This window comes from Hemitrygon akajei, chromosome 4 (genome assembly GCF_048418815.1).
Source record: "Hemitrygon akajei chromosome 4, sHemAka1.3, whole genome shotgun sequence".
Taxonomy (NCBI): domain Eukaryota; kingdom Metazoa; phylum Chordata; class Chondrichthyes; order Myliobatiformes; family Dasyatidae; genus Hemitrygon; species Hemitrygon akajei.
Genome location: NC_133127.1, coordinates 55,530,094 through 55,542,968, shown reverse-complemented (window position 1 = coordinate 55,542,968; position 12,875 = coordinate 55,530,094). Strand labels below are relative to the sequence as shown.

The window sequence follows — 12,875 nt, the reverse complement described above, 5'->3', positions numbered from 1 at the left end:
CAGGGTTCAAGGGTTGGTGCAACATTGTGGGCCGAATGGCCTGTACTACGCTGTATTGTTTTATGTTCTATGTTCCTTACCATGGTGGACCAGACCAACAGGTGGCCAGAGGTCATCCCTCTCACTTCGATGACAGCCACTGACTTCGCTTGAATTTTCATCAAAACTTGGGTTGCTCAGGTTGGCACCCCATCTGATATTTCCTCTGACCACGATCCTTATTCATTTCAGACCCCTGGGCTGCGATGGCCTAAAACCTCAGTGTTAGGCTACATCACACCGTGGCGATTCACCTGCAGTCCAATGGCCTATGCGAGCGAGTGGTTTCCCCGTTTCTTAAAGGCTGCTCTGAGGGCTTCCCTGACAGATGAGTGTTGGCATGATTGTCTCCCGTGGGTCCTGCTGGGGCTCAAAATAGTTCCAGAAGAGAGAGGGTCCGCTGGCTTCCACAGCTGAGTTGGTATATAGGCAGCCATTATGAGTACCTGGTGATTTTATTCCCCATGCGACAACCTCTCAACAGTGTTTCACGCTCCTCAGTAAATTCAATTCCTACCTCCAATCATGCCATACTGTACTCTTGAATTCCTGTTGACCTACATTCCTCCTCATTCGTTTTCTGCCATGATGCATACCGACAGTCCCTTGGGCACCCTTACGATGGCCTGTTCCACAGCTTGGAATGAAGAGACAAAACTTTTATCATAGATAGGAGGAGTAAGCGCGAATGTGTTTCGGTAGATCGTCTTAAACTGGCCCACCAAGATTTAGAGAATTCCGCTGCCATGCCCCTGTCACAACATGACCATAAGAGTGTCAACACACCTCAGAATGAGTCAGACGCACCACTACTTCTTCCACCTATGAACATCGGACCCGAGCTGGGCCATGCACCGGAGCTCTAGAGAGGCTGACAGTGCTGGTGTTAGTGAACTCGGGAGGCCTGTGAGGGGTAATGTAACTGGTGGAAATGTAAGTAATTCACAGCTACCAACATTGAGTTGGGGTTCACTTGAAGAGGCTGGTCTGACATGATGGTGTAACTACGTGAACTTCAGTTACCTCCTTCCTGTTCAGGTTTAGAAGTACAATAAAATAGTTGTTACGGTTTTTCTTAAACATAAAATGCCTCAGGTCATTTTATTTGCGAAAACCTACAATTTATTATTTCCAGCACCCTCTGTTTTTATCTCAATGGCATAAATGTTTTTGAGGTTGCAAATCTGGTTGTATTATAGCTGATTTAATATGAGCATAAATTGTCCTGTACAGAAAGACCTAAGCATTAAAGTAAGGCTGTTTTCATGGTTTGCACTGAAAAATGATTGCTCCCTAAGTAAAATGCTAGAAAAATCAGTTCCAGATTGTTAAACATTGTTCCTAAAATTTCTTCAGGCACTTCCCTTCATGGCATGCCTTTCTGCTCCAGTATTTTTTCCACAGCATGGGATGATAATACTTGCAGATATGTGAGACTTTGGTTAGGCCACACTTGGAGTATTGTGTGTATTTCTGGCCGACCATTACAGGAAAAACGTAGAAGCTTTGGAAAGGCTTTTTAGGTTGTTTATCAGGATATTTACTGGATTAGAAGATCTGAGCTATCACGAGAACCTGTCTGTCTTTATTGCTCAGACCTATCGACGGTAGCATTGTGGTTAGCGCGGCACTATTACAAATTGGGGTGCCAGAGTTTGGAGTTAAATTCTGTAAGGAGTCTGAGTGCATTGGCTTTTCTCCGACTGCTCCAGTTTCTACCTACAGTCCAAAGATGTACTGGTTAGTAGGTTAATGGTCATTGTAAATTGTCCTGGCTTTAGGCTAGGGTTATAACAGGGGTGCTGGGTAGCCTGGCTCAAAGGGTTGGAAGGTCCTAGTCCACACTGTAACTCAATGAATAATAAACACCAAGGTTGTTTACAACAAGGGGATGAGCAGACTCCATTTTCTAAGGAAGCTGAGATCCTTCAATGGGTGCAAAAGGATGTTGGAGCTCTTTTACCAGTCTGTTGCAGTGAGTGCAGTCTTCTTTGTTGCTTTATGTTGGGGGAGCAGCATCGGTGCTGGTGATACAAAAAGACTAAATAAACTCATCAAAAAGGCTGGATCCATCCTTGGCTACAACCTGGACTCTTGAGTTAGTGGTGGAGAGGAGGTCACTAAACAAACTGTTAGCCATTATGGACAATCTGGCACATCCTCTCCATGACCAACTGAACAAGCAGCAGAACACCTTTTCAAACAGGCTCATTCAGCTCTGCTGTCATAAGCATCGTTACAGAAAATCTTTCCTAAGAAATACAATAAGCAGATACAACAGTTCATCTATGTGCAATGGGTGAACACACATCATAGTACAATAGTCTCTGCTTTATTATTTTGTACATTATTATTGCACAGTATTGCACATTGGTACATTATTGCATACATTAATGTTCTGTGTGTTATTATTAGTTAAGTCTGCACACTGCTAAGTGTGATTTTTAAATCTTGCTGCTGTAATGAAAGAATTTCTCTCACTCAGGATTAATAAAGATGTTATTATTATTAAGAGCCTGGGTTGTTTTGGAGACTGAGAGGAGACCTGATAGATGCTGCCTGACCTGCTGAGTTTGTGTTGGTGGTGAACCTTGTGCACTTTTTAAGTTTCAGCTGGAGATGCTGATGGACCAACAGTTGGCATTCCAGAGAAGACTGCTTGAAGAGAGTCTAGCTATTAAGAGAGATCTAGTGAAAAGAATACAACGCAGTGTTGACAACAGAAGGTACCTGCTGAACACAGCTGCTCTGCACGTTGCTGACTTCATCAGACTGGTGAAAAAGTAAGACATTGTAGTCACTGACTATAAATTTATAAGAGCACTGTCCATTAGGGATTCATCCTATCTATTTTCCAGATTTCAGCGCAGCAGGCTCTATTTGAATGAATTTGTTCACTCCAGAACCATGCAGAGGGCACGTTTAAATGTTTTAGATGAAATGACATTGACTTGAGATGTTAACCCTGTTATCTCTCTCCACGGGTGCTAGCTGACCTGTTGAATATTTCGAGAATTATCCATATTCATTTCAGATTTCCAACATGTGTAGCATTTTGCTTTTGCTTTTGTTGGATGGAGGGGTAAAATCGTGATAGTGCATTAATTCTGGCTGTATACAATATACTCTGCGGGAAATCTGTAATTAAAAGATTAGTTCTGGAACGTGCACATTTAGGAACAGAGCTAAGCAACGGCCACCCAGAGCAACCAAAATTCTATCCTATTAGCCTCTCAGTTCGGTGAATGTCAGAATCTTTGTAGGAGATGGCAAGCATTAAGTGAATAATCTCTGAGAAAAAAAACTGCTGATTTAGAGGAATGAAATTACATGCATCCATCCTCTGTCATTTCAGCATGTTCCAATACACTTTATGGATAATTAAGTATCTCAAGCACAGGGTGATATTGATGTGGATAATCTGTTTTATTAACGTTTGTTAAAAGAAATAGTCTGTGGAATATGCATTACAGGCAAGGTCAGCCCTTATTGCCCACCTTTCTTGTCTGAGGTGAAGGACAGGAAATTCTCGGATTTAAATCTAGTGATGGTAACATATTTCACTGCCTTTGTCCTATGTGACTTAGGGGAGAAGGTATTCCTATGTGCCAGCAGAGTTCTTTCTTCCGATGAAAGATGTCAGAGGCTTCGGAGGGCAATTGTTGTTGATTGGCACACAGGCTGGCCCTACTGCTGCTAGATGAACCTGTAGGTGTTGGATATGAGAAAAAAAAGTGTTGGTCTTGTTGAAATCTCTTGTATCCTCCCATAAATAGAGATCCCATGGAAAATCTCATTGCATATTTTTTAAAAAGCCTTCTGAAAAATTAAGCAGCAATGTTAGTTAGATAGATCATCTGCTTCAGCGACATTTTGAAAAAGTAATCAATCTGCAGGAATAGAATCAGAAATAGGCTTATTATCACCGGCATGTGACGTGAAATTTGTTAACTGAGCAGCAGCAGTTCAATGCAATACATAATCCAGCAGAGAGAGAAAAAAATAATAATCAATTACGTATATTGAATAGATTTTAAAAATATGCAAAAACAGAAATACTGTATTTTAAAAAAAAGTGAGTTAGTGTCCAAAGCTTCAATGTCCAGTTAGGAATCGGATGACAGAGGGGAAGAAGCTGTTCCTGAACCGCTGAGTGTGTGCCTTCAGGCTTCTGGACCTCCTACCTGATGGTAACAGTGAGAAAAGGGCATGCCCTGGGTGCTAGAGGTCCTTAGTAATGGATGCTGCCTTTCTGAGAATCTGAAGAAAAGATTTGGCATGTTTATTAAACAGTCTCCAAAGCTGTGATAACTAAGACAGTCTTTAAGATCCTTTAATGGAATTTTGTGAGTCGCCTTCTTGTTAATTCACTTGGGTGGATAACAGAGCAGATGTACTTTAAACCTTAGTCATGAATGGTTGTTTTTGCTGGATGTTTGAGCACATTAATTTGTGGTGTACCAGTAAAGACAACTAAATCATATTTTCTGGCTCATCTCTGCATTGAACAGCCACATCGTCATGGGTGTTGCGTTTTCAATTTAGATTGGATATATTTGTTGAGAAACAGTATGGATGTGGTGCAGTCTCATTTCTGATGTTGTTGTGCAGTTCTTGCTACTTTATCCATGGAGTTCATCTCACACGTAAAAGGCTTAAATAGTGTTAATCTGGAGAGGATGTTTCATAGTTGGGCAATCTAGGACCAGAGGACACAGCCTCAGAATCACGGATATCCCTGTGGAACAGAGACGAGGCTGAATTTCTTCAGCTGGATGGTGGTGAATCTGTTTAATTCATTGCCACAGACGGCTGTGGAGGCCGAGTCATTGGGTATATTTAAAGCAGAGGTTAATAGGTTCTTGATTAATAAGGTTTTCAAAGATTATGGGGGCGAGGCAGTAGAATAGGGTTGAAGGTCTTATGGTCTACGATGACTATTTGTACTGAACACATGTAGCAGACTCTTGGTCCATTAATCCCATTTGAGTTTGTTTTGGATTGAATGAATGAATTGACTTTATTTCTTACAGCCTTCACATACATGAGGAGTAAAAATCTTTATGTAATGTCTCCATCTAAATGTGCAATCATAGTAATTTATAATAAATAGAACAGTCAATGTAACATAGAAATACACTCAAATTAGCGTGAGTTAATCAGTCTGATGGCCTGGTGGAAGAAGCTGCCCCGGAGCCTGTTGGTCCTGGCTTTTATGCTGTGGTACTGCTTCCTGGATGGTAGCAGCTGGGGTAGATTGTGGATGGAGTGACTTGAGTCCCCAGTGATCCTACGGGCCCTTTTTTCACACCTGTCTTTGTAAATGTTCTGAATCATGGGAAGTTCACAACTGCAGATTAAAGGTATTGCAGATTAAATCCTGTTTCAGTTCCTATACCGGGCAATGATGCAGCCAGTCAGGATGCTCTCGATTGTGCCCCTGTAGAAATTTCATAGGATTTGGGGGCCCATACCAAATGTCCTCAATTGTCTGAGGTGAAAGAGGCGCTGTTGTGCCTTTTTCATCACACAGCTGGTGTGTACAGACCACGTGAGGTCCTCGGTGATGTGGATGCCAAGGAGCTTGAAGCTGTTTACCCTCTCAACCCCAGATCCAAAAGTTAAAATTAAATTGTTTGAGAATCCTTTTAGCTGAGGCTTAGCTTCTGTTTTATTCTTGGCTTCAAGAATAATTTGAAATGCGTTGAGTAAACTTAGATTAGATTATGAACAAAAAAGTAGCAAGCAGCCAAGAAGTAATTTCCCAAGAACTCTGCTCCCCTGACAACTCTGCTCATCACAGTAGCAACATCGATTTGTGGTCAATCATCCCTTAACCAGCTTCTAATTGTTGCTAGATTCTTGGGAGAAGCACTGAACAGGGACATAAGCTTTCTTCTGACAAGCTAATTTATCTTGTAGGCTGTTACAGAATGGTACTGTCTGGGATCTGGAGACAGATAACTCGTTTGTGCCTCAGTCTGGAACAGGACAAGTAAAGTTCGAGCAGGAGAAATTGGTGCAGAATCAAACGACTTTCTAAAATTAACTTGCTTGTGTGGTGCATAAAAATAGTGCAACTGAACCACCTATTTCTTCTCAAAAAGATCTTTGCAAGGAAGACTGTGACATTCCCAGTGGTCTGTATGCTCCTCAGTGCCAGTGATATAATTAATTCTCTCCATCCACTATTAACGTCAGAGGATCCTTCACTGAGGCTGTAGGGGATATGCATCATTCTAGCTCTAGGTTAGACAAGGTTGTTGAGGAGGATAAGTAAATTTTAAAGCAGATTCTTTTTTGTTTTTCATACTGAGGAGGAAATAATCTGGTGCTGGACTCTTGTTAAACTGCCTAAAGTGATGGAATTTTTGGAAAAGAGGGAGATAATTATGCCTATCATTCTCTGCCACTTCACTCTTCGTACTTAGCTGTAATTTTTTATGATTTGATCTTGCTTCATGCCTCTGGGCAATCTTCTCCTATCTCCCACATTAAAATTAAATCATGCTGCTATGATAAAAATCATTATATTGTATTCTCTGACTCAACTCTACATTGAACAGCTGCTTAACAGTCATGGGCACTCATTTTACAATTCAGATTGGGTACATTCGATGAGAGACAATAGGGACAAGGTTCAATCTTCATATTAACGTTGATGTAAAGTTCTTGCTCCATTTCACCACACACATAATAATCAGCATGTGTGCAGATCTCACTTTGTAGTTTTCCTACTCCTATTGGAGCTTGGATTTGAAGTGTAAAGGAATCTACAAAGAGAATGTAAAGCCCAAGAATATCTCCATCGGACACCAGGGCGGTCTGAGGGACCTCTGCATCCTTCTTGAAGAGGGGCTAATATAGTTCTCCTCCACCAATGCACCTGGCTGAACTTGTCCTCACATTGGATGACTTCACTCCACTTAACTTTCTTCAATTCAAATGGAACTCACGGGAGCTCAAGCTACACAAGTGGGATCTGTGGAACAGTCCTACTGAGTCCATCTTTCTTGGCTTTTTTCAGTAGGTTAATGACTTTATCAGTGCTGCTTCTTGCAGTTAGAATTCCAAAAAAATAACTTCTACTGCTATTTTTCACCTTCTCTTGTTATCTTATCCCTTTGACATATATGCCATAAGGTGTAAGAGCAGAATCAGGTCATCGTCTTCTCCACCATTCAATTATGGCTGATTTACTTTCCTCTCAACCTCACTCTCCCGCCTTTTCCCCCTAACCTTGGACGCCCTTCTTAATAAATAACCCATCAACCTCTGTATCAGATATACCCAGTGACTTGCATCCACAGATACACCACCCTCTAGCTAAAGAAATTCCTCCTCCTCTCTCCTCCAAAGGGACAACCTTGTACTCTGAGGCTGTGTCCTCGGGTCCTAGACAGCCCCACTATTGGAAATATCCTCTCTAACTACAACTTTCGATAAATTCCTTCCGCCTATTTTTCTAAACTCCGGCTAGTAGAGGCCCAGATCCATCAAATGCTCCACTTATGTTAACCCTTTAATTCCTGGAATCATTATTGTAAATCTCCTCTGGACCCTTTCCAATGTTAGTACATCCTTTCTTAGACAAAGGACTGAAACCTGCTCACAATACTCCAAGTCAAGACGTACAAAAAAGCTGGATGAACTCAGCAGGTCGGGCAGCATCTGTTGAAAGAAGCAGTCAATGTTTCGGGTCGAAACCCTTCGTCAGGACTAAAGAAGGAGGGGGCAGGGGCCCTATAAAGAAGGTGGGGAGAAGGTGGAAAACCAATCAGAGGAAAGATCAAGGGGTGGGGGAGGGGAAGCAGGGAGGTAATAGGCAGGAGAGGTAAAGAAGGAATCTAAGGGGAAAGCACTATGGGTAGTAGTAGAAAACAAAGTCATGAGAGGTGATAGGCAGCTAGAAGAGGAGACAGAGTAGAGGTTGAATAGGGAAGGGAGAGAGAGGGAATTACCGGAAGTTAGAGAATTCGATGTTCATGCCAAGGGGCTGGAGACTACCCAGACGGTATAGGAGAAGTTGATCTTCCAACCGAAGTTTGGCCTCATCGTGGCAGTAGAGGAGGCCATGTATGGACATATCCGAATGGGAATGAGAGGGGGAGTTGAAGTGAGCGGCAACCGGGAGATCCTGTCCGTTGTGGCGGACGGAGTGTAGGTGCTCGACGAAGCAGTCCCCCAATCTGCGTCTGGTCTCGCTGATGTAGAGGAGGCCACACCGGGAGCACCGGATGCAATAGATAACCCCAACAGACACACAAGTGAAGTGTTGCCTCACCTGGAAGGACTGTTTGGGGCCCTGAATGGTGGTAAGAGATGAGGCGTAGGGACAGGTGTAGCACTTACGCTTGCAGGGATAAGTGCCAGGTGGGAGATCTGTGGGGAAGGACGTGTGGACCAGGGAGTCGCGGAGGGAATGATCCCTGCGAAAAGTGGAGGGGGTAGAGAGGGAGAGATGTCCTTAGTGCTGGGGTCCTGTTGAAGGTGGCAGAAGTTGCGGAGGATAATATGCTGGATCCGGAGGCTGATGGGGTGGTAGGTGAGGACAAGCGGGACACGGCCCCTGTTGTGGTGACGGGAGGATGGGGTGAGGGCTGAAGTGCGGGAAATGGAGGAGATGCGGGTGAGGGCATCATTGATGACGGCAGAAGGGAAACCACGATTCTTAAAGAAAGAGGACACTTGGGATGTCCTGGAACGGAAAGCCTCATCCTTGGAGCGGCGGAGACGGGGGAACTGGGAATAGGGAATAGAATTTTTGCATTTGGCATATTCCCATTCGGATATGTCCATACATGGCCTCCTCTACTGCCATGATGAGGCCAAACTTCGGTTGGAGGAACAACATCTCATATACTGTCTGGGTAGTCTCCAGCCCCTTGGTATGAACATCAAATTCTCCAACTTCCGGTAATTCCCTCTCTCTCCCTTCCCCATCCAACCTCTACTCTGTCTCCTCTTCTAGCTGCCTATCACCTCTCATGACTCTGCCTTCTTCTACTACCCATAGTGCTTTCCCCTTAGATTCCTTCTTCACCTCTCCTGCCTATCCCCTCCCTGCTTCCCCTCCCCCACCCCTTGATCTTTCCTCTGATTGGTTTTCCACCCTCTCCCCACCTTCTTTATAGGTCCCCTGCCTCATCCTCCTTTAGTCCTGACGAAGGGTTTCGACCCGAAACTTTGACTGTTTCTTTCAACGGATGTTGCCTGACCTGCTGAGTTCATCCAGCATTTTTGTACGTCTTGATTTGACCATAGCATCTGCAGTGTACTTTGTGTTTAATACTCTTAAGTACAGTCTGACCAATGTCTTATAAAGCTTCAGCAATACATCCTTGCTTTTATATTCAAGTCTTCTGGAAGTGACAGCTAGCTTTGCATTTGCCTTCCTTATTACCGATTCAACCTGTAAGTTAACCTTGAGGGAATCCTGAATAAGGACACCCAAGTGTCTTTGCACCTGATTTCTGAATTTGCTCCCCCTCTAAAAGTATATGCCTTAATACTTCCTACTAAAGTTCATGATCATACTTTGTGCTTTCACTCTATTCTGTTTGCCACTTCTTTTCCCAATCTCTTTTTCTGTCTCTGTCCTGCAGACTCCCTGCTTCCTCAACACTATCTGCCCCTCCACCTATCTTCGTATTATTACGAAGTTGGCCAGAAAGCCTTCAATTCTGTCATCCAAGTCATCAACTTAATGTGAAAAGTTTTGCACTAAGCCCTGCAGAACACCACTCTTCACTGGCAGCCAGCCAGAAAAGGCCCCATTTATTCACACTCTTTGCTTTCTTTCCAGTTGACTGATCTTATGTCCACGCTAGCATCTGTTTTGTAATACCATAAGCTCTTACCTTGCTTATCAGCCTCGTGTGGCAGCACCTTCTCAGAGGCCTGAAGATCACCATCTCCCATTCTTCAAAAGACATAGGAGCAGAATTAGGCCATTCAGCCCATCGAGTCTGCTTTGCCATTCCATCATGGCTGATCCCAGATCCCACTCAAACCCGTACACTTGCCTTTTCACCATATCTTTTGATGCCCTGGCCAATCAGGAAACAATCAACTTCTGCCTTAAATATATTCACAGAATTGGCCTCCACCATGGTCTGTGGCAGAACATTCCACAGATTTACTGCTCATTGGCTAAAAACATTCCTCCTTACCTCTGTTCTAAAGGGTCGCCCCTCAATTATGAGGCTGTGCTCTCTATTTCTGGATACCCCCACTGTAAGAAACATCCTCTTCACATCCACCCTATCTAGTCCTTTCAGCATTGGGTATGTTTTAATGAGAAACCCTGCCCCACCCCATTCTTCTAAATTCCAGTGAGTACAAGCCTAAAGCTGCCAAATGCTCCTCATATGTTAACCCCCTCATTCCCAGAATAATCCTTGTGAACTTCCTTTGGACTCTCCAATAACATTTGAGATTTGGAGCCCAAAACTGTTGACAATACTCTACGTGCGGCCTGACTAGTGTCTTATAAAGGCTCAGCATTATCTTCTTGCTTTTATATTCAATTTCCCTTGAAATAAATACCAATGTTGTATTTGCCTGCTTTACCACACACTCAACATGTAAATTAACCTTCTGGGAGTCTTGCACAAGGACTCCTAAGCCTCCCTGCACCTCTGATGTTTGAACCTTCTCCCCATTTAGATAATAATCCGCACTATTCTTCCTTTTACCAAAGTGCATTATCATACATTTCCCAAAACTCTTTTCCATCTGCCACATTTTTTGTCCGTTCTTCCAATTTGGCTGTCTTGCTGCAATTGCTTTGCTTCCTCAGCACTATCTACCCCTCCACCTATCATCGTATCATCTGCAAACTTTGCCACAAAGCCATCAATTCCGTTATCTAAGTCACTGACAAACAATGTGAAAAGCAGTGATCCCAATACCGACCCTTAAGGAACACCACTAGTCACTGGCAGTAAACAGAAGAGGCCCCTTTTATTCCCACTCACTGCCTCCTGTCTGTCAGCCATTCCTCTATCCATGCCAGTATCTTTTATGTAACACCATAGGATTTCATCTTGTTAAGCAGCCTCATGTGTGGCACCTTGTCAAATGCCTTCTGAAAATCTAAGTAAATGACATTCACTGCCTCTCCTTTGTCCACCTTGCTTGTTTCTTCTTCGAAGAACTCTAACAGATTTGTCAGGCAAGATTTCCCATGACAGAAACTATGCCAACCTTGACTTATTTTATCATTAGTCTCCAAGTACCTCAACTTCATCTGTAATAATAGACTCCAACACTTTCCCAACCACTGAGGTTAGGCTAACTGGCTCGTGTTTGGCCTATAATTTCCTTTCTTTTGCCTTCCTTCCTTCTTAATGAGTGGAGTGACATTTGCAACCTCCCAGTACTCCGGGACTATGCCATAATTAAGTGATTCTTGAAAGATTATGACCAATGCATCCATTATCTCTTCAGCAACCTCTCTTAGTACTCTGGGATGTAGTCCATCTGGCCCAGGTGAATTATCCACCTTAAGACCTTTGAGTTTGCCTAGCACTTTTTCCTTTTGTAATAGCAATGGCACTCACTCCTGCTCCCTGGCACTCACAGACCTCTGGTACATTGCTTGTGTCTTCCACAGTGAAGAAAGATGCAAAGTACCCATTAAGTTCATCTCACAAACAAGAGAAAATCTGCAGATGCTGGAAATCCAAGCAACACACAAAAATGCTGGAGGAACTCTGCAGCCCAGGCAGTATCTATGGAAAAAAGGTCCTGTCGGAGGGTTTCGGCCCAAAAAGTTGACTGTACTTTTTTCCATAGATGCTGCCTGGCCTGCTGAGTTCCTCCAGCAGTTTCTATGTGTTGCATTAAGTTCATCCGCCATTTCTTTGTCCTCCATTACTACCTCACCAGCATCATTTTCCAGTGGTCCAATATCAACTCTCACCTCCCTTTTACTCTTTTATATAACTGAGGAAACTTTTGGTATCCTGCTTTATATTATTGACCAGTCGCCCTCATTTTTCATCTTTTCCCTTTTAGCTTTTTTAGTTGCCTTTTGGTGGATTTTAAAAGCTCCCCAATCATCCAACTTCCACTCACTTTTGCTACCTTATGTTCCCTTTCCTTGGCTTTTATGCAGTCCTTAGCTTCCTTTGTCAGTCACGGTCGCCACCCCTGCATTTGAGAACTACTTCCTCTGTGGGACATATCTATCCTGCACCTTGTGATCTATTCTCAGAAACTTCAGCCACCTCTGCTCTGCCATTGTCCTATAATTCACCTGGGCAAACTCCTCTCTCATGCCTCTGCAATTCACCTTATTCCATTTGCGATACAGATAAACGTGAGCTATGCCTTTCCCTCTCATATTGCACTATGAATTCAATCATATTATGATCACATTCTCTTAAAGGTTCCTTAACGTTAAGCTCCCTAATAAGATCTGGGTTATCACACAACACTCAATCTAAGATATCCTTTCCCCGAGAGGGCTCAAGCACAAGCTGCTCTAAAAAGCCATCTCGTAGGCATTCAACATATTCCCTCTCATGCCATCCAACACCAGCCCTTGCAATTTCTTAGTTGCACCCACAAAGATTCAACATTCTCTGGCCCTATGTCACCTCTTTCTAAAGATGTTATTCTGTCTCTTACAAACAGTCACACCACCGCCTATGCCTTCCTGTCTGTCCTTTCAATACGAAGTATATCCTTTGACGTTAAGCATCCAACTATGGCTTTCTTTCAGTCATGACTCAGTGATGCCCACAATGTCATGCAGACCAGTCTCTAATTGTGCCATGAGTTCATCCACCTTATTGCGAATGCTATGCACATTTAAATTCAGCATCTTC

The 12,875-nt window shown here is 43.2% G+C and overlaps 1 protein-coding gene across 3 annotated transcripts in view; it reads left to right on the top strand.

The window, feature by feature from the left end:
- Positions 1-12,875, top strand: part of LOC140726363 (limbin-like) — a 212,798-nt gene that overhangs the window by 88,781 nt on the left and 111,142 nt on the right. For all 3 annotated transcript variants that reach the window (XM_073042642.1, XM_073042641.1, XM_073042643.1), the window contains one exon: positions 2,647-2,822. In XM_073042642.1, the coding sequence (XP_072898743.1) occupies positions 2,647-2,822 (176 nt within the window). The remainder of the gene's footprint in view (positions 1-2,646; positions 2,823-12,875) is intronic.